The sequence below is a fragment of the Lissotriton vulgaris genome, chromosome 2_1 (genome assembly GCF_964263255.1).
Source record: "Lissotriton vulgaris chromosome 2_1, aLisVul1.2, whole genome shotgun sequence".
NCBI classification, from domain to species: Eukaryota; Metazoa; Chordata; class Amphibia; order Caudata; family Salamandridae; genus Lissotriton; species Lissotriton vulgaris.
In genome coordinates, this window is record NC_141687.1 from 838,074,680 (window position 1) to 838,097,423 (window position 22,744).

Consider the following 22,744-nt stretch of genomic DNA (forward strand, 5'->3'; position numbering starts at 1 on the left):
TTGATAATAATGCTCCTGGTATACTTCGTCATCCTCTTCTTGGCACTTGATGTTAAGCTCAGAGGGGTGGAGAGTATGCCAAACGGTCCTTCGTCCTCTTCATCATCATAATCATCATCCTCAACATGTTTCCAACAGGCGAGATGGCAAGAGAGAAGATATCTTACTGTAATTCTGCCTTTGATAAGTCTTTAGTTGAAAATGTGTATATGATATGGGCGTTAATTGAAGTACCACTGTTGATGGCTGAGAGACTGGTGGAATAGTCGTCGACGAGCTCTTCGTCGACGGGCTCTTTGTTTGTTGACAGGAGTATCATCGACGAGGTCTTCGTAGATGGGGCTGTCGTCGGCGGGCTCTTCGTCGACGGGATCATCGTTGACAGGGTAGTCGTCGACTGGGTCATCACTGAAGTAGACGTCGACTGGACAGTTGGCGACGCGGTCGACATCGACGAGGTTGACTTTATAGATAGAAGTACCTTTGCCATCAAAGGAACCTCCGTCGACGAGCTCGACGTCGACGGAGACTTGGAAGATGAACTCTTCGTCGACGAGTCTTTAAGAACAGGTTTCTTAGACGTGACAGAGATCTTGGTTGACACAATAGGTGAAGAGATGGCCATTGTCGAGATGGTAGCCGTCGACAAGGGGGCAGCAGAAGTCACAGAAACCGTTGATGATGGAACCAGTGTGAGAGTTTTAACCTGGGGTTTACTCACGGTTTTACAGGTCGATGGTCTCTTAGTTTCCTTAGAGGGCGAAGGCAGCGTTGACCCAGAGGAAAGTTTAGGTGACCTCTGGGAATGGTCACAAACATCATGGGAAGCCTTGTGATGTTTTCTTCCCTCACTAGAAGAGCGGTCATGCGATGTAGCCCTTTTGCTCGAAGTTGAGACCTTGTCATCCTCCTCAGCCGAGGAAGATTTTAGCCATAAAAGTAGTCTTGCCTTCCTATCCCTAAGAGTTTTAGTAGAGAAGGTACGGCAAATTTTACAATCTTTAGCAACATGCTTTGGATGAAGGCAGTAGATGCAGTCTTTTATGCTGGTAATCCACATGGACGCTCTTCTTCTCACAGGTCCTGCAGGGTCTAAAAAGAGCCTTCTCATCAGACATCCTGAAGAAATGAAGTGAAGAACTGAGTAGGCACTCAGGGAGAACTGCCTCTGCTGGGAAGGTTCTAGAGCGTGCTGGTTGCTGATTGGTTGGAACTAATGTTTGGTTATTTTCATATAATGATCTAGGCCCTTGGTCTTTCTTTTAGCCTACTACTCTTCTTTACTTGGGGAACTGCTTTTGTATTTTATCATGGGACTCCCGCCTCGACGACTGGGAATGATTCAGGCATGTGAATCTATGAAAGATACCCCAATACTGGATAAAACTGTAGGATCACGCAGTGTCGAGAAAATGAAGGGTAAAGTCAGGACTAATAAGTCGAAAACACTAAAGTAGCTGGTGAGAAGTAGTCATGAGTGTGATTGAGGAGAGAAGGGTATCTTAGTATCTAGGGAGGAAATTTGTTCATAAGTAATACTTTGACTTCTATCTTGAAGGAAACATTCTGACTTCAGGGGGCAAGATGTTCCAAATTATCGGAGCAAGCCCAGAGAAAGATCGGTTGCACGTTTTCTTCTTTTAGAATCTCTGTGGTTTCAGAAGTAAGGTGTTGGAGTTTCTCCATGATTTGGAGCCACCAGAATGTTCAAGCTTCTGAGCAATTTAACTAGGGGTTTAGAAGTGGAGGGCTTTATTTGTCATGCAGACAATGTTTCGCTGGATTCTAGCTTCGTATGGGAGCCAGTTGAAGGATTTCAGATCAGGGTGATATGGTTGCTTCTTTTTGATCCGGGGATGAGCCTTACAACAGCATTTAGCTAGGCCTTTAAAGCAGCCAGTTTGGACCTGGGCAGTCGAGAGAGGGTTGCACTTCCATAGGCCAACCTGGGAATCACTAGGGCAAGCACTGTGTGCTTGAAGTCGTTAGGGCCATTGAGTTAGGTAGGCCATTGAGAAGTGAATTCTCATAATACAGTGTGGAAAGTACAAGTGCCTGAATAGGGGACTTTAGGTCTTGTTCAAGAATAAACTGGTGGATACCCACAGCAAATTGCGTTGGCAATGTACACTTCTGGGCACAGAAAATATTTGTCCTTGAAGATTAAGTCTGTTGTTGAGAATGAAACCGAGGGATTTAGCATTTAGCAACTGCCTACTCAGAGTCAACAGTCTGCTTTTTCACCTTTGAATTCTGCATTCGACTCAATCTTGTGCCAGTGGTCCCACCCGCTGGCCAATACCCTCAAGACTATTCATCAGGGTGTTGTGCCCCACACCATGCTCTCCCTAACTGTGTCTGCAGGGATGTTGACCTCAATCCCGAGTGCATTCCTGTATCAAAAAGAGAACCTGCAGTTTCTTCAGGTACTCGGATCAACACTCGGACCCTCTCTGTGCGCAGAGCTACTCAAACCAGTAGGGGGTTCCTCACTGGCTGACCTTTGATATTCAGGGGAAAGGAGTGTAAGCAGTTCATTGTGGGCTTCGATCTAAGGGACAAACGGGAGCCCTCAGGCCTTTGGAGCGGTCTTCTTTTGGTCATTTGCAATACGTTCATGACATAGCGAAACAGGTGAAGCATGTGGGTGTCCACCATCCTCTCCTGGCTTGGGCCACAACCATAGTTGCCTTTCACACATACGCTCAGTAATGATGCTCCAGGGTTCTTCCTGTTTTGTATATATATGTTTTACTATCTTAAATTTAAGATTGGGATGAAGAATTGTGCTTCCTTAGTTTGAGAGATACATAAAATAGACCCAGGTGATTTAAACTTGGGATGGCCTAATGAACCCTTTCCAGAAATACCTGTACTTAACATGATGGCACTGGTATGGCATGGTATGGCATGCTTCCCCAGTCTTGTTGACCGAATAGGCTTTGTGCACTTTTCCATTGCATCAGTCTTGTTCCTTTGCTATAGAACTACCACAATGTCAAGTTCTGAAAGGTATGGCATGGTTAAAGGATGCTGATTTTGCGATTTTCCTAAATCTGCCTACTCTTCCTTAGATACCTCTGTAACTACTTTGCTGCTCCTGAACTCTTGTGACCAGAATTGTGAGCCTTACCTCTGCTATTTAATCTTGCTTGTAGTATTTCTAGTTTAGATTTGTCCTGGTGCTGCTTTTAAAAAAAGTTCTAAAAACAGTAAAATACTGCTAATAAAGGTGCCACAATAGGTATGTGTAGGCTGGCTGTTTAGCCAGCGTCAAGGCATCAAGTTTAGCACAAATGGAGTTTTTCAAAACTAACTTCTCACATGATAGAGACTGTTTCCTTTTGTCTTCACCAAAGAAGAAATAAATAAGTATATTTATTGCACCTATTGTCCCAGTCATACCGTATTAGTAGATAGTAGTAAGTAAAATATACATTTTGTTTGATAAGTTCTGCAAAGTTTAAGATCTTTGGATTCTGAAGGGTGTGAGGAAGCTTGTGAACACATTTTCTTGCAAATACATTTTTGGCCAGAGACGTCTCCATTGAAAAGTCTAAAACAATTTTGTAAAATTAAGCTTTGCAACCATCACAAAGATTGCAAAGATGCAGCATTTTGAAAAAATGTTCATAACGTTTGGAGAGGAAAAATGTATTAACATCACACACTACTATTAGTAGGACCAGTGAATTTTCCGGCCTAAATTGTTTCTGTGCCTCAGTATATTCCTTTCTTTTATGTTCCATCCTCTTGCTCTTCTCAGTGACAATCATGGAATCGGTCTCCGGATAACTGCTCACATATTTGGGGTCTTGTGGTGGGAAGTGTTTCTTCTCTATATTTGAGACCATTCATCTTCGGTTTTCCAGAGTGTGAAAAGCATTTTTTGGGTGAGTATGCAAAATCTATGAACATTGGCACATGAAAATTTACAAGTCGTCCACTAGCGATGGTGTGGGTTTTCAGATAATCCTCATATGGACAGTCTGTGTTAAAATCCTCCCACATGCATTCTCACGCAGAGGTGCATTATCCAAATTGTCCTCTTAAGCAGTGCAGCCATCTCAATGCTGTTGATGTCTGAAAGAAGTGAGCACATCCTTGAATGTAAAAAAAGGGTCAGCTGTTGCCAGTGGTGAAAGCTATTTGAAATTCTACGCCAGCTTCAATTTGATACTTAAGTATGTCCCAGTGCCAACTGTTCTTTTGGTAGCAAGCATGATTCAAACCAAGACCAGACCAATATCTCTTTAAAACGTCTTTGAGTCATGCCTCTGGTTTAAGGCTTCACAATTTTAAAGGCATAGGGCAAGCAGTGCCCTAATTACTATTGTGGACAGAGGATATAGAACAACAGCTAATATTAGACTCCTTGCAATGGTCTTTATTAAGTGTCTTTTCACAGTTCGGATGGCAACGGCTACAAGAAAAAGTTACCTTTTATTAGAATAGAGTAACTTCAGAATTTCAAGTGTGTCATGATACAGTTTCCTTCAACTGGTCATTGGGGACTTTAATCACTTGAGAGACAATATTCAGTGTCCTGCATAGCTCCGATCAAAGGCATGACCTGAAGTCCACTCTCAAGATTATTTCTCCAAAAGTTCTAGGCTCAGTCCGCATTCGCTGTATGTATGGCAGGGTAATACAATACAATCACAGAAGCAATAAATAAATCAAGCAACATTTTCGGTTTGGTTAGGAATTTAGCAAGCCTGGCTTGCTGGAAGCAAACCATAAAACCATCACAGGCACTCTGTGATAAGCTGTCCGAGTTATTCCACAATAAAATTGAGCTTATCCTACAAGACATTAATGGAGAATCTAAGAATCCATCTACACACGTTAACAAGGAGGAAACCTTTGAGACACATGTGGAAGGGAAAGCCATTGAGACACTAATGGAAGGAGGTCCCACTAAATTAAGAGGGATGTGTAGGATTTGAGCAGGAGGATTTCAAGCAACTGCCCATATAATCTGCCCGGGCTCCCTCCTAGACCCTATTGCATCTACTATGTGGAAATAAAGGGCAGAGAAACCGTTACTTTGCTTATATAAAATTTGCAACCAATCACTGACGACAGGCATGGTGCCGTAGGCCTGGAAGAAAGCCCTGGTTACCCCATTGCTAAAGAAGCCAACGGCAGACAGAAATTATCCCAGTAACTACTGGTCGATCTCACAACTTCCTTTTCCAATAAAAATAATGGAGAAATACATCATCAACAAATTGACGTGCTATTTGGAAAAGCACAATATTCTGGAATTGGAGCTAATGGGTTTTAGACCAGCCCACAGGACAATATCTGCGTTTATTCTCACCTTCAATAAGTTAAGGATGAGAATGGACAGTGGTTAAACAGCAGTTCTGTTGTTCCTAGATCACTCAGCTGCGTTTAACACAATGAATCATCACTCTCTCATTATTAGGCTGCAGTAGATAGGTGTAGATGCCACTCTCCTAAAATGGAGAGAATCCTTTCTGACATACAGATTATGGGCAATCCCACTTCCACCCTTTCGATCGAAATTTAGGAGAACCGAGTATGGGGTACCTCAAGGCTCTGCTCTGAGCCCCATACTCGAACATATATCCACGACTGATGCGGACCACTATTAGATCTTATAGGAGCTAGTTTGTAAACTATGCAGACGAGATGCAGTTGATCTTGGCCTTAGATAAAAGCAATCATACTCCAGTGGAAGGCCCGCACAACTACCTCAACAAAACGACCAAGTGGCTGAAAAGGACCTCTCGGAAATTCAATAAAGGAAAAACAGAGTTTCTATACTGCGCACCCTACAAAAAACCCCATTATCTCCTGCAGGGTTACTGGCCCTGGACTCTCACAGATAACCTCAAAAAATCACACGTAGTCAGGAACCTAAGCATTCTTGTGGATGATTAACTGACTCAGGAGACCCATATCAATAAAACTGCTGGCACCTGCTTTGGCCTTCTCCACAACCTCTGTGAGATTGTACTGCTTTTGCTCTAGCCAGCATGAAAACGAGTAATGCAAAGCAAGACTCTAAGCAGAACTGACTACTGCAATGCTCTTCTCCTGGAGGTCTTAGAAAACTTGATAAAGAGACTATATTGAGTACAAGCAGCAGCTGGCAAGCTCGCTCAAAACAAATCCAGATTTGACTCATCCTCTAGTAGCTTAAGAGAATGACACTGGCTCCCAGTCAAGGAGAAAATAATCTTTACATCTATGGTGGTGGTCTATAAAGTCATAAACAAAACAGGTCCCCAGGATCTGCAAAATCATTTTAGACGCTACAGACCCCAGAGGAATTTGCAATCTGCCTCTGCAAATCTGGTCTGCATTTCGAACTTCAGAAGAACCAGACTGGGAGGTAGAGCCTTCCAAGTCACAGCAGCTCAACTCTGGAATTCTCTCCCTGCTCCCATTAGAGCTAGTCCAACTCTCACTGGGTTCAGAAAGAACCTGAAAACCTGGCTATTTCCAAAATAACTGTTAGTACCTTCAAGATTCCACTGAACTCCATTAAATGTTTTTAAAGTGAGCTAATTTTGCAGGACTCCAACTGGAAATGTTTCATAGCGCCAACAAACCGGTCAGGTGAACATTTGCGCCCTTACAAGTGTCCATTACTTTCTTAAATAGGGGCAGTTTTAACCACACCCCTTTCAACCCTTGAAAAAAAGATTTATTCAAAGTGATGGAAAGTAGCACACCTTGTCCAGGGCTCACAAAGAATTTTCAGATACACGATAAAGTTTTGGTAGATAAAACTGGCAACTTGTTGATGGCATGTTTAAGAAATAATCACATCAGAAGAAGATATCCTTTGTGGATAATCTCTTCTGTCAAAATATTAAATCTCTTTCAATTAAATATTTAACAAGACCTTGTTGACAATGCTTTACTGCTTGCTGCTAAAGAAAACAAATATACACAAAACTCCACACAAACGGATTGAAATTGTATCCCAAAAGAACTACCTTGTGTGAGCATTGCTAGGATTATTTTGCATAGTACCTTTATCTCTGTTCTAAACAAGTCTATGTGAGGAGTTACCCATTTTAAAGAAAATAAATCATATTCTTAAGTTTATATCCATTTTTGAAGTTCTATATTGAGAGTATACATTTCATATACTGCCTACATGGCAAATTATTATTTTCAAATGTCCCAACTTCGAAAGGATTCATTGTTGCACCTGGTACAATTTCCTTCCGTATTTCTAAATGCAGGACAAACTGCTCATCAAACTCTAAATCTTTTTTCCTGTACTTAAAGGACCAGAGTTCACTTCAAGCTTAACAGTCCTAGTACCAAATGATGCAAACAATCACTGATATTGACAACAGGCAATTCGTTGGCGGAAAAGTAAGGTAGGAATAATTTTACTTATCTTTTAACATGTTTTGCAGCTTTATATTATATCTCCATATGCTTTGCACGTTTGTAACATTTAATGGGTGGAACTGGAAAAAGCATCTTGTCTTAATGTATCATCCTTTGATGTATGCACTCTTCAATAAAAAACACAAAAAAAAAATGAAATGCTGGTTTGACAAACCTGTGTGGTTTGGCCCAGAAAAGTGCTAAAAAACAGTTGGCTGAACATGAAGGTTGAATGCTGGGCTCAGGTTAAAAATTAAGGAACTTGGGGATGGCTCTACTTTAAAATATTATCATTGGTGACCCATTTGAAGAGTGATGCATCTGGATTGTAAATATCTTGTCTTTCTTTACTCTCTTTACATTAAACTTTAGCAACTTTGAATTTAAAACCTTTACCTCTAAACGGAATAAAGGCACAAATATTAGTTGTTTGTGTGATGCCCAATCTTATGAAACTGAACACTTCATTTTTTTGCCCAATCTATTGGTGCCATATTGAAATCTGTCATACCATGTGTATTTGAAGTTATGCTTTTGGACACTGTACAAAATATTTTATTTTAGAACAACAACTTGAATAAAGATATTTCAGATGTTGAGTCGGTTTTCATTAAAAGAGGTCTGTAATATGATTTGAAGCCCCAGAGCTGTTCAGAATCCACACCAGAGACCTCTTAAACAACACAAACTGTTCTTTCTATCTAGATAACCTTAAGTCTCCTTCCACACTTTTGATCTCATAGTATACAAACACTCTACATCACTGACACACCTTTCTCACTCTCTACATACAATTATCTTTCACACTTATATTCTACTTGCTAGCCTTTTACCACACCACTATTCCTCACCTTTCTCTCTGGATCTCTGGTTCGCTCTCTCCGCCGCTCCAAATCTCGATCACGTTCTCGGTCACGTTCATGATCCTTGTCACGCTCTCTCCCCTTCTCCTTCTCTCGTTCTTTAGTCCGATCCTTATCTCTCTCTTTCCCTCTACCTCCATCACTCCTTTTGTCTTTTTCATGTCCTTTCTCCCGGTCCTTTTCTCGAGTCTTCTCTTTCTCTGGCTTGACTGCTTTCCCCCGGTTTTTTTCATGGTCAGGTTTTTCCACTTCCCGGACTGAATCTTTCTCCAAACCCCTCTCTCTCTCCCTCTCCTTCTCAGTCCTCCTTCTGTCTTCTTCTTTTACATGTTCTCGCTCTTTTCGATCCTTACTTGTACTACGCTCACGAATTTCAGAGGTTTTTCTTTCCTACAAAGAAAAAAAAGTCAAGTATGTAATAGGATACCTATCAAAAATGGATTCAACCACATAGAGAAGCTCAACACCAACAAAGGCACATATCAATGGAGTGTTTTGATGCAAGAGTTTTTAGCATCAACTCAAGTCCAAACTTATTTTTCTCCAATTGGAATCAGAGAAAACACCAACGACCTGGGCCTCTTCTTCTCTTCCACTTTTCCATGTTCTTCACAACCAGGTTAAATCCTCCATTGAGCTCAATGAATGTGACATGAGATTAAGTAAACATAAAATGTGACTGACCTAAACTCTAACAAGGGTGAAGAATGGCAAAGCATAGAAGGAAAAGAAACCGGCCTAAGCTCCTTTTTTATAGCAAAATTATCTAGAGTCACTCCAAAGGCAACAGATGTGTGTTGGTCGAAGTGCATGAATTCACTCATAATGCCACAGCAACAAAAGGACATGAGACACGTAAATTACATCACTTCAAAAGGATAAGTAAAAACAACTAATCTAAATAGTTCTCAGGTTTTGGTACATTTCTGTTACATCCAGAAAGGAGACGTATCAGAGGCAGAAGGTTGTGAGATTGACTTTGCGATCCAGCTACAGAAGTCAGAACGCTTCAGTTCCTTTCAATCACGGACCAGTGTGACATGTGCCTGTGCCACTACAGTGGGGTTGGCATTTATGCTGTCACATTTACTTGAACATGTATTTCACAGCCTGTGTAGAGTGTTTGCACAAAAAGGTGAATGGCAGGGCACTGAGGCATAGAGGAGAAGATGGATATCAAATAGGAGGTTGTTTGTCTGCTTGAAAGATTACATTTAGTTAAAGAAGTGTTGTCACTAGCTTTAAGTTTAGTTCTACCCAAGGTTTTGCGGTCTAAAGTTCCTAAATCAAAAAGTTGCTAATCTGTTTATTTTTATGTCATTGTCTGTCTCTGAGATGAATGTGCTGCAATACATTTGCATTCCTTATCCGCCCCTATAATTTTCAACATCTTCAATCATGAATGATCCACAGTGCCCATGCGTTTTTTTCAGCCGTTTGTGGCTTTTTCCTCCTAGCTGGAACCCTTTAAAGAACACACAACACCTTTCACATGTGTACTATTTGCATGGTGGCATCATACCTACAGGGGAGATTTGGTCTTTATTCTGGCAATCAAGAAGGAAACTTGTGTAGTAGTAGTATTTTATTTATCAGACTATTTAAAACCAAACACAATATGTGAAATATTAAAATCATACAATAGACAATAAATATCAACCATCTTCACAAGGTTTAAAGGGTTTTGTGAAATTACTTTAACACATTACATTAAAAAAAACATTTAAAAGAAATGAGAAGCAAAACTTTGTATTGTTCTATGGCTTGAATCGTCAGATTTACTTTCCCATCTTTTAAAATGCTAGATATTAACATTTTGTCACCTGTCCCCCTTGATTGGATGTCAATACCTGACAACTGAGAGGAATAGCCTCACCTATAGTTCTTATCCTTTCTGTGTTGAAGGAGTTTTTCAGCAGCTTCTTTCTAAAGTCAGTTAGTTCAGGGCATAAACAGATAACAAGTTCCAATGTTTCCGTCTCTGTATTACAGAGACAGTACCTTACAATTAGTACGCAAATGTTGTTCCCATCGACCATCAAACTAGAGGAATGGTAAAAAAAAAGTCTGAAGCGCAAAAAGGAGGAAATTACCTTAAAGTTAAAGTCAAAATCTAGATATGGTTGCCTTTGAAATTAGTAGGACTTCAAAGTATACACTGCTTTTGTGTTGAGATGTCCTCTTGACATCAAGAAGATGGATGACCATTTTAGTTTCTTGCTTTAGCAGACGCTTCCGAGCAGCTTTGGTAATTTTATATAATTTGTTTAAGAAAGGCAGATTATATTGAATCAGGAAAACCTTCACACGAGATTCTGCCACTGGAATATCATTATATGAATTAACCAGTTCTTTATTTATAAGATATTTTATAGTGCTGTAGGATGCCCCCTTACTGTCTATAATAATTGATACAGTTAATATTTGTCCGGGCCTTGAACGACATAGGCCCAGTTGCAACCTAATTAGACATTGTGGAGTGGCTGTCCACAGATTGAAAATCTTCCTTATCCTGCCCATAAATTATTTTTCTGTACTCCTAATAATTGTTGGCAGCCAGCATATTGCTCCATAAGAGCATGCTAATACCAGCTTGGAATTAGGTACAGTCACAGTAGATTCAATGGCATTTCCACCATATTTTGGGACAAAGCTTTTTATAGCTCCGAATCCAACCATTAGATTCTTTTGCAAATATTCCATTTGGGCTTTCCAGTTTAGTATGCTATTAATTTACATCCCCAGATATGAATAGGTGGGCACCTGCTCGATATCATCCAGCCCTATAAACCAGGTGTAGCAGGGTTTTTACAACTGAACTTATGTTGATCTGTAGGTAATTAGTCAAACTGTATGCAAGTCAGCTGGCCAGCTGGTTTTGGAGCCCTATCTGCATAGTTGCTAACATCACAATATCTTTAGCGTATTCCAGTGATTCCACTTTAGTGCTTTATAGTTTAGGGAAGTCACTCCTCACTACCTGCAGCACCTCTGTGAGATTAGAAGATATATAAATTGAACAGCAACTGGGCTAAAATGCAACCTTGTTTTAGACCGTTATTGGTGAGGATTTTTGGGGACATTCCTTTACCATGGACGAGTTTCACTCTCACCCATGTGTCGCTGTGTAAATCCATGATAGGTTTTAGCAGACCGGCCTCAATTCCCCATGCTTCCAATTCAGACCATAATTTGGCTATGTTAACTCTATTGAAAGCCATTGAGAAGTCAATAAAATATACAAATAGGCTTTTATTTTTGACTCTTAATAGTCTCTGGATAAGGATGGTCAGCGCCAGGATGTTATTGATAGTATAGGTATCTTTTCGAAAGCTGGCTTGGTGGAATGTTAATCTCTTGGCTGCAGTGACCCATTTTTGAAAGAAAGTTAATACATGCTTGGCAAAGATTTTCCCTTCCATGTCAAGCAGAGTTATCAGATTATAGCTCTTCAGAGAATGTTTAGGGCTGTGCTTATAAAGACAGGAGAACATGCCCTGCAAGTAGCACTGAGCTAATTATGGTGGCCAAAAACACACTCCAGGAGGCAGGTCTTTCTTCATCATTTCTAATAAAAGAGAGAGGGACCCCAAAGCCAAAGGGATAGGGTACCAGAACTGACTTTATGTCATAAAAGATTCCTTTTGGGCACCTTAATTAAGAGACACCAATTCTTTTGACCACATAAACAGATATAACTAAAACATAAAAATCAAACTATTGAAGCAATGTCAGAATTATAAAAACATAACTTTATAACAACAAATAAATTCAGTTGGCACAGTTTATTCAGGTATCTTTAAAAAAAGACCAGTTAAAATAGAAACATAATTAAAATATAATTAAAATTGGGAACACAGACAATATATAAAGGAACAAAAAATATACAAAAAACCATAAACACTTCCTATTGCTAAAAAGGGAGGTACAACATAAGAATTAATATTCCGCAGCTGTCAGAATAATCCTTAATCAGTGTGCAATGTAGGTTTCTTTTTGTCAAACCTACCGGACGTGTATTTGAGAAGTTATAAATTATAACGGAAGAGATTCGAGAGGCTGGGTAGAGCTCTCTATCTTCCAAGCACAGACTCCGTCAGTCGAAAATTATCTATATTGCGAACGATGAGACATGTGTAAATACATGTAACACGCCATCTTTTTTCCATATGGCCAACGTACTGCGTGCACATTTATCGCATTGTTACGCTTTTTAAAGTTCTAATTTTTATAGAAGCACAGACTACGCTTAGGCTACGAATTTCTGGACACTAATACCAAGTAGCAATTCGCGATAAGGATCTTTCCATATCCATTTGATTGTGGCTGAGAATATTTTGAAAGAAATTTTGTGGAAATCAGATTAAGACACTCTTGTGCAACCTAATAAGTAACCAGGTGTTACATTGTTCGTGGTCTTTTTATCAAGAAAGGCGGCTTTAAACCCCTTACGTTAAGGCAGTCTTGCTTTTAAGAGGTCTTTGGGAAGACAGCTAATATATTCCTGATGAAGGCGGCTATAATACATTTGTCCTTTGAAACGCGTTGAAATAAAGGGAGAAGTACATTGCACACTGATTAAGGATTATTCTGACAGCTGCGGAATATTAATTCTTATGTTGTACCTTCCTTTTTAGCAATAGGAAGTGTTTATGGTTTTTTGTATATTTTTTGTTCCTTTATATATTGTCTGTGTTCCCAATTTTAATTATATTTTAATTATGTTTCTATTTTAACTGGTCTTTTTTTAAAGATACCTGAATAAACTGTGCAAACTGAATTTATTTGTGGCTATAGAGTTATGTTTTTATAATTCTGACATTGCTTCAATAGTTAGATTTTTATGTTTTAGTTATATATGTGTATGTGGTAGAAATAATTGGTGTCTCTTAATTAAGGTGCCCAAAGGGATTCTTTTATGACATAAAGTGCTTTCTTCATCATTGTCAATGGAAGGCTGTTTGGGTGAGGGGCTCTCAAATTAATACATTCAGAGAGGAGTCATTTAAACACCTCTGGTAATGTGACATAACTGTCTTGGCCTCCGATGCTATTATCCGAGGAAGTATTTAGTGTTGGCCCTCTATATAGTGCTTCTAGATGTTCTTTCTATGCTATACATGGAATATCACAGGCTCCTCCTGATCTAATCAACTTGTTTCCCAGACTACTTAGGCCCCAGAATTTCCTTAACTTTTTTTGCAAATTGTTTTAAGTAATTCGATCCATAGACAGCCTGTTGTTTTCTCTTGAGCTTATGAATTTCCAGCTTCTGCCATTTTTTTAGTTGCTTTATTGCTTGGGAAGCTCCTTTTATAAAGAATTTTTAGTTGTCTTCGTGCTGTTTTTTTGTTAACTTTGCAGATTTTAATCAGGGGTGACCGTATCTGGTTCTTTAAGATGGAAGAATTTTGGGTTTTTGAAGATAAACAAAAATGTGTCTCTTATTAGAACATTGCACTTTTGAAGATCCCACACTTGTGTATCTGTCGTCTCTTCTGCTTCTTTTATGTGATCCGTATAAAATGGCCGACTCCATATTTCTTGTAGCTGTTTATTCAGGGAGCAGGATCAAATCATCTTTTTCTACTATTAGCTCACCCGCTGGTTGTTTGTCCCAGGCATACTCTTCAATATGTTTACGAAGTGTTAAATGCTGTGGATTGTGATCATTTTCAGATCTCTGGATTATATAAATGTCTTTTATCTTCTGGAAACTTGTGATGCCCACTTCACAGCATTCGGCCCATAACAATTCCAAGGATTCATATACTTTATTGTACTTCACTCGAGCCTCAATAAGGGTACTGGAACCATAACAATTTACATACTACTGTAACCAGTATTGTTGATCCTTGCTCTCCTCCCTCCTGAACTGGTTAGGAATAGGATTTTAGAGTAAAAAAATGCAGGAGGCAGGCACAAAGTTGCAGCAGCAAAGTTGCATATTTAGAGAATGATTCAGATTCACCCATTGAGTAAAGCTTCAGAAAGCCAATCAAGTATAGTGCTAGGAGCTGTTCAATAGAAGTCTACAGTGCCACAGATGGTGTTTTTTCATTGATGAACTGTATATGAAGTCTCAGATAAAGATGTCTGTTGATTTATCACATTTAAAGAATAAGTGAGCCAATTAATCAGCAATAGTTTCATGCTTTAGTGGATTATCAGATCTGAAATTGAGAAGTGGCAGACTACAAACTGCAAGATTACAGTTGACCTACAATACAAATTCTGCATGGGTAGATTGAAGCTATCTACACCCTCTTCAAGTTTCTTAACAAGTTGAACATCTGGAGAATCAATGAATGAGGAGACAACAAGCATAAACAAACCTTCTATATGGTAATTAGAGAGACTACACCCTTCTTATAGGCCACCTCCCCACTCACATCCACCAAACAACAAACACATTGGGACATATAGGTCTGATCACTGTGACCGAGAGATATAGGAGGGGAAATCCCTGGCCTGGTAAAGCATCTAAAATACGCTGAAGATCAACTGTCGTTCATGACAGTGTCTGATCATGGCGTACACTTCCAGATTTATTTCCTATGCAAAAGGCATGTAAGTATTCTCATTGGAATAGCACCTGAGCTGAGTTACGAACTTGCACTGAAAGTGTTAGCCAAGTCTTTTCCTGTTCGTTTAAAGCAGCTATGCTTTAATTCTGAAGGCCTATGCTATCAGCCCCTATCTCCATCTATCTATCTGTCAGTTCTTTCAACATCAATTGTATAGATTCTCGAATTTTGCCTGCCAAAGAGCTCTCAGTGGGTCATAAATGACTTTCGCAGCTTCAGTCCCCAAAAAGATGTCCACATTTTCTATTTTATAGGGCCTTTTTTGATGCAGCATGAGTAATCTAGTTGCAATGTGTTTGTCTTTTTCGACATAGTAGTGGATCCGCTTAGCTTTTCATGATTCATTAATAAAAACCTGCCTCTACCTCATTATGGACTAATACAAGGCTACCCCTGATGAGAGGTAGACTCCCCAGTGCACTGCGTGGAAAAGACACAGAGGTCTAATGATTTAACGCAAACTTCATATGAAGGTTCAATCCAAAAAGGTTTACTGATTCATCGCCATTTAATACATATACATTATGCTCCATGTATAAGTCATCGTGATCCACAAATAGGTGATATATATCATCAACGAAACAACAGTCCAGAAATCATAGATCCCAATGCATTTCGGGCTGCAACATAGCCCTTCCTCAGGGGATAGCTCTACAAACAAAAGAAATGCCATAATCAGCTCTAGTTCAAGTGTCAACTGTAACAAGAAAGCAACCAATCTAATAATAACGTACACATGGAGTAAAAACGTGAGATGTGCTCCATGAAGCAACCGAACTTCCAACAGTGAGTGAACCAAAAGAAGGAAGCGTGTGGACATGACAATAATAATAACAAAAACGAGAAGCCCATAAACATCCACAATGAATAATGTGTGCAATAGCCTCGTGCCAACAGTATAACAAGCGCCATGAGCCACCGCTCAATTCCCACATAGTCAGCCAGCAGAGTGAACCCATGCGTGAAGAAAGCATTGCAAAAACCCATAAATATGAGCGTATAACAAAGATGCACCCGAGTTGTGTTACACGCGGTATGAACAGAAGGACCGTGAAAGTATGCCCAATGTTAACAGAAAGGTCCCCACCAGGAGGTACTCACAGTGCGCGCTGGAAATCTAATCGTAAATCCCACATCAAAGACCACGATGCAAACGCGCTGAAAGCAGAGCCGGTATAAGCAATGCAGTGTGAATATGGAAGATGGACAAAGGGTCACATAAGTGTAGGCGCCATCTTAGAGTGGTGAAACAACACCCAACAACATAGAACAAAAACGCTAGCTAGACTATAATAAACAATGATGACAGAGTAAGTTGGAAAAATAAAAATAAAAACGCAAACAAGCGACAATATGAAACACACATACACAAACTGGTGCAAAAATAACACAAAAGTAAAAAAGAGGGTGACAAACAAGTTCAGATTGACAAACAAGAACATATCATGAAAATTCACAAGTAACATAGAAATTCCATGCGATCATTGAGCCCGTGCGGCTGCATGGTCGCCATGTAACGGATCCAAAAGTTCTCCCTCTTCAATAAAGTTCTTTTGTTATCATGTGTCACTGGTACTTGTTCAAGAATGAGATATTTCAGCTGGGCAACTGTATGATTATGCTCCAGAAAGTGTGCAGCAACAGTGGATTTGGTATTGCATGTCCTTATGTTACTCTTGTGCTCCAACAAGCGTATCCTGACTTTACGTTCAGTGTGTCCCACATAGCACTTGCCACAAGGACACTTCAGTAGATAGATAACATTCATGGAATTGCACGTAGCATTCACCCGTAGTTTTATGGGGTAACCCTTCATAGGGTGGTTGACGACATTCCCCAAGATGCAATTGTGACAGTTACTGCAATTGTAACAAGGGCGAAGGCCCTTGTAGGTAACAGGTTGACCATCAGATTTGGGTTTGCATAGCATTTCTTTCAAGTTTCTGCCCCTTGTATATGCAAACATGGGTTGTTCTGTAAAGGCTCCCTGGAAATCAGGTTCCAAACTCAATAGTGTCCAGTGTTTAGAGATGATGTTTTTGAAATGCTTGCTCAAGACCGTATACTTGGATACTACTACCATTCGGGAGTTTTCAGTTCTGGTGCGAACCTGTAGTAGTTCATCACGAGTTATATTCCCACACCGGGTAACTGCCTTTTGTAGAGTTTGTGGCGGATAGCCACGGGCTTTGAACCTCTCAACCATGTTGTTCATTTCAACCTGACAGGTCTCATCACTTGTGACGATGCGTTTGACACGCATCAATTGGGACAAAGGTAAGTTCTGTTTCAACCCAACACGATGAAAGCTTTGGTAATGCAACATTGAGTTCCGATCAGTTGGTTTTCGGAAAATGGTAGTAGTCACCTTGCCTGCATGTCTTTCCACCTTAACATCAAGGAAATGAATGCTTGACCTGTCAAAGTTCCAGGTGAATTGTATGCGCTCATTGATGAGATTCCATGTGTTCAAAAAATCCAAGAGAGCTTGTTCAGTGCCAGACCATAACATGAAGATGTCATCGATGAATCTTAAGTATAATTTCCCACTGTCAGTCCAGGCGGTCTGGTTCAATATATGGGATTCCTCAAAAGATTTCATAAAGGTATTGGCGTACGACGGCGCTGTGCAATTGCCCATGGCCGTCCCGCAGAGCTGATGAAACCATTGGTCAGATACTGTGAAGTAACTATGGTACAAGGTGAAGACCAATAGTTCCATCAACAGTACCTGCAAGTCAGAATCAAGATTGGAATGGGAAAGTTCATGTTCAACAGCCAATAAGCCCAAGTCGTGGGGTATGGACGTGTATAACGAACATACGTCCACCGTACATAGTATCAACTCTTGATCTTCCAAGCCGCTTGCGGCTTGTTGTAGTTTAATCAAAAAGTCTGTAGTGTCTCTGACATGAGATCTGGTATTCAACACAAATGGCTGTAAATATTTGTCTAAAAACTTCCCCGTGTTCTCGTGAATGCTTCCTCTGGTTGAGACAATGGGTCTCATGGGTGGTTTCAAGGGGTGCTTGTGCACCTTCGGTAACATGTATAACACAGGTGGTTTAGGGTTGATAGGTGTAAGATACCGCCTTGCTCTGTCATTGATGGTGCCATTATCGAATGCCTGACCAATAATTTTCATCAGTATAGAAGCAAACTCAATGGTTGGATCAGAAGTTAAAGGAGCATATGTGTTGAGATCAGATGTATGTATCTCAATCTGTTCCGCATAATATGTCGTGTCCATGATCACAAGGGCACCGCCCTTGTCAGCAGTTTGACAAACTATCGAGGAATTGTTGGCAATCTTCTGAATGATGTTTTTTTCAGCTTTAGTCAAGTTCTCACGTTTCACCTTGGATTGAAAAGGTAATTTCGCAATGTCGCATTTCACCAGATTTTCAAATGTGTCTATTATTTTGTGACTCACGGGAGCCATAAAGGTGCTGTGGGGACGTAGTCCTCTCAACATGTCATCATCTCGTGAGGGGGTGGTAATGACGTTTTGGAAATAATGTCTCAAGCGTACATTGCGCAGAAGTTTAAATGTGCTCACTTCGAGTTCCAAAGTGTTTGTTCTGGTAGTGGGAACAAATGATTGCCCTTTTTGTAGTACACAGACTTCTTCCTCATTTAACTGGGTGGATGAAATGTTAATCACCAAGTTCTCATGATCACTCATTTGCGTCTGTTGCCTCTCTTTGTTTTGGCTTGTTCTTTTTCGGCCTCTGCGGGTTTTGCCCCGCCTGAGTCGTTGCTTTGATCCTGGTCCTGTTCTAAAAAACGGACCGCAGAGCTTGAGGTGCCAGGTTGTTGTGTGGGTTGTTCGGAGGTAGGCTTGGAGGTTTTGCGTGTAGTTGCGTCACCATCAGATGACGAGGTTTCATTCTCAGAGTACGGATTGTAAGGGCGATTCGGGCGTCGGCGGGCGTACACTTCTGCCCAAGTGTACACCTCGCCGAACTTATAATCTATGGTATCCCTCTTGTACTTCCGGAATTTGCGTTCCTGTGTCTCTCGTGTGTGTTTGTCAAGTTGAGCATTCACGTCCTCCAACATTTGAGTCAGCTCAGCCGGATCCATGGCGTTGTCCAGCTCGGTACGTACGGCTTTAATTTCTAGTGCCAGGTCTTCTAGAGTTTTGGACAGTTCCTCCACTATGAGCAGGATCAAGTCCAACGAGCATTTGTTGAGGATAGCGAACCACCTCTCAACAAATCGCGTGTTATTTTTGCATATTAAAGGCTTAAGTGGGACCCGTAGGCCCCTGGGGATCCGTTGGGCGCGATGGTACCGCACGAGGGTACTTGCGTGTAATTTTTGATTCGATTCCTTCTTGAGTAAGTAGAGCAATTGCTTGATGTTACTCTCCGCGCTCCTAGAGCTGGTAGCCGTGGCAACATCCTCCTGAATCATGCCATAGATTTTATCGGCATCCCCCGCCGTGAAAGCGAAGGTGTCGGCCTTGAGTTCAGTCATATTCGATATCAAATCATAATTCATTTTTAAAGTTCAAGTAGCGTGCTGAATCCCAGGTACAGAAAGGTAGTGGACTCACAAAGAATGTTAGAGAGGAATTCGCACAGCTGTTGATAATCCAAGTTCCAACAGAATTTACACAGTATAGCGTGCAACCAGGGGTGAACGCTGTCTGGACCGGTCAGCGTGTGATAAAGGACTAATACAAGGCTACCCCTGATGAGAGGTAGACTCCCCAGTGCACTGCGTGGAAAAGACACAGAGGTCTAATGATTTAACGCAAACTTCATATGAAGGTTCAATCCAAAAAGGTTTACTGATTCATCGCCATTTAATACATATACATTATGCTCCATGTATAAGTCATCGTGATCCACAAATAGGTGATATATATCATCAACGAAACAACAGTCCAGAAATCATAGATCCCAATGCATTTCGGGCTGCAACATAGCCCTTCCTCAGGGGATAGCTCTACAAACAAAAGAAATGCCATAATCAGCTCTAGTTCAAGTGTCAACTGTAACAAGAAAGCAACCAATCTAATAATAACGTACACATGGAGTAAAAACGTGAGATGTGCTCCATGAAGCAACCGAACTTCCAACAGTGAGTGAACTACCTCATTATGTTCAAGCCCCCTACTCCAAATTTGGTGAATGACTTTACCAAATGTGGGGACAGTGTTACTTTGGATGAGCCATGGTCAATAATACATTAGTTACTTAAATAAGGACTACTCAGTGCATCGCTTCTGGGAGCCTGCATTCTTTGATCAATCGTACTGGGGCCACTGCATGAAGGAGATGTGTTTCAAGAGTGAAGTGTGCCATTACTGATTCGCCCACTGAGACCTCTCATTTACCGCGTACTAGGTTTCCGAGGTGTACGATTAATTTTTTTTGGGCAAACCCTTGTTTCATGAGCAAATTGGTAGAGGTGGACATGTGCAAGTTTGGTACAGCAAAAGTGGAGCCAGATGTAGCACCTGCAACACATGCAAACCTTTTGATATGTAACCATATTACAAGCAGGAGCAGGGATATGGTGTCTGTGACAGTGTTTTTAAATTACTTGATAGCTTTGCTTTCCAAGGGGTTGATTACACTCACTCTGTTGACATAACTGAAGGGCGAAATGTATAGTACAAAAATGATTGCCATGTCTTAGAAGAATCTGTAAACATGTTCATTTGATCAAACAGACCTGAAATTAGTAGAAAGAAATGTTTATTTTTTTAGAAATCGCCAGTTACAAATCATCAGTGTGATGTGCTGCAGAATATAAACAAACTGGAAACCCAAGTGGGGGTTTCCCAAGACAGTTCATTTTCCAACATAGTTCATTTAGTATAGATGCAAAAGGTTCAGAGTTATATGGATATTTTCTATTTTTTTTTAGATTCTTTAGTAACATCTCATGGAGACATTACAACTGACACAGTACAAGACAACTATTGGTAAAAAAAGAGATAATATTTTTTTTTACAGGCTGGTGATATGAAAACATTCAGTGAAAGCATGATTTGTGGATTTTGAAGGTTGTATGTAACCTTTGATGTTGGGCTGAGGAACTTTCTTGCTAGAAATACTAAAAAATAAGTATCATTGAACCAATTATTTAAACCCATTTCCCTTATGTAGTACAAAACTATAAAATTATGTCTTTCACATTTGAACATTGCATGTTTTAATAATTAATAGTGTGACAGGTCTTCATGCATAGTTATGCCACAGGATCATATTGATGTATAACTCATTAGCATAAAGAGACTCTCACGCTGAGACTTGTTTGAGAGACTTTGCAAGCCTCAATTTGCATACAGCTCGGTTCCCAAAATAGTTCCTGTCACATAACTCCATAGGTGGGGGTTACATAGTTCACTTCAGAGTCAGCATAAAAACTGAATCAGTAGACTTTTGCCCAGCCACACTGAAAATTGCTTGAATTGATTCTTTGGTCTCAGATGGCATCAGACATTTGCTTTGTGTCACTTCTTTTCCCCTTACCAGTGATCGGCCCTTTTTGAAAATGTCTGCAGTATTTCTGGGCTTAGACATGTATCTGTGCAATCCTATCAGACATATGGTGAGTTTGTAGTACCAAACCTAGAGAGTAGATTTTGCCATTTTACAGAGACATCCAGGCATATTTTTCCATACATTTTCTCATGCCTTTCACCTCAGAATACATACGCTTGCCTATAATTAAAGGAGAGAGTTGATACTGAGGCTGACCAAAAGCTCATTGCAAGAGATGCAGTGGAGATTGCCACAAAGCCACCAAGACAGTCAATAAATGTTTCTTGTTCATTGACCTATCTGCTGCATAAGGCACTGCTCAACATACAATACCACTGGAAAGGTTGACACAGGGCAGGCATACCAGGTTGGGCTCTGCAGCGGCTCATATCAATTTTTAACAACCACAGCCAGAAATAAAGGAATTGGGACAGCCAATTCCTCCACTCTCCCAGTTTCCTGAAGCTTTCATAAACAATCATTTCTCTTGTCTCCTGTTCAACTTTTGCATATGACCCTTGGCACAGCTTCTTCAAAGGTTCCAGGTGAACATCTATCTTCAGAAATCCACTTCTGCCGGGGAAAAAAATCTTCTAAATGCTACCAACATCACCGTGACCATATTTTCTCCACAACAAACATGAATGGACTGACAACTGAGATTCCAGTACTGGGAGAGTTTGAGCCCTTCATTTGGCCTCATACCATGCAACTGCTCATTAATCCTCTGCAAGGAATGTGGAGATACTTTTGGATGCCAAACTTTTATAAAGGCTAGAGCGGGAGCTTCAAAACTACATTTTTATCCGCAAAGGAGCTCTTTGCTTCCTACCCCTCTACAGGAGATGCCAATGTTTACCCCTTTTCCCTGAAGTCTGTTTTCGAGCCCACTTTATTAATGTAACTTTTTCTTTGACTCTGCTGGAGATCCCTTATCTCACTTATCTGTGTCTATGCTACATGAACTCAACACGATGCAGGAGGTGCCAGTATTCACCTCTCTCTCCCTTGAGATAGTCCTAAATATCTTCAGGAACATAACGAGCTTCATAAGTGTTCAGTTTATGAACCTGAAGGATATCTCTGAGCTTACTCTAGTCTCTCTGAAGAAGATAGCATTACTCACCTGGGTCCATAATGCAGGTAAAAGATATATACTTCTGCCACATTCCCAGTTTCTCTGTGATAGATACCCGAACTCACCTCTCTATCTTTCAGGCTCTTTCGCTCATCTTCTTTGGACTCTCGATTCTCTTTATCTTGTGATTTGGAGGTAGATATTTTTCCTTTCGGATCTACTTTCTCACCAGCCAAGACTTTCTTCACAGCATCATCACTGGACAACTGCAGGTGAGAGGAACACAAACCAAATACACTAAGGACTAAACAGCATCACACTTGCATAAAC

General features: G+C 40.4%; 1 protein-coding gene across 5 annotated transcripts in view; it reads right to left on the reverse strand.

The window, feature by feature from the left end:
- IFT54 (intraflagellar transport 54) overlaps window positions 1-22,744 on the reverse strand; it is a 372,547-nt gene that overhangs the window by 233,890 nt on the left and 115,913 nt on the right. For all 5 annotated transcript variants that reach the window (XM_086956264.1, XM_086956262.1, XM_086956261.1 and 2 more), the window contains exons 4-5: window positions 22,540-22,680; window positions 8,235-8,636 (exon numbers count right to left, since the gene is read on the reverse strand). In XM_086956264.1, coding sequence (XP_086812390.1) covers window positions 8,235-8,636; window positions 22,540-22,680 — 543 coding nt within the window. The remainder of the gene's footprint in view (window positions 1-8,234; window positions 8,637-22,539; window positions 22,681-22,744) is intronic.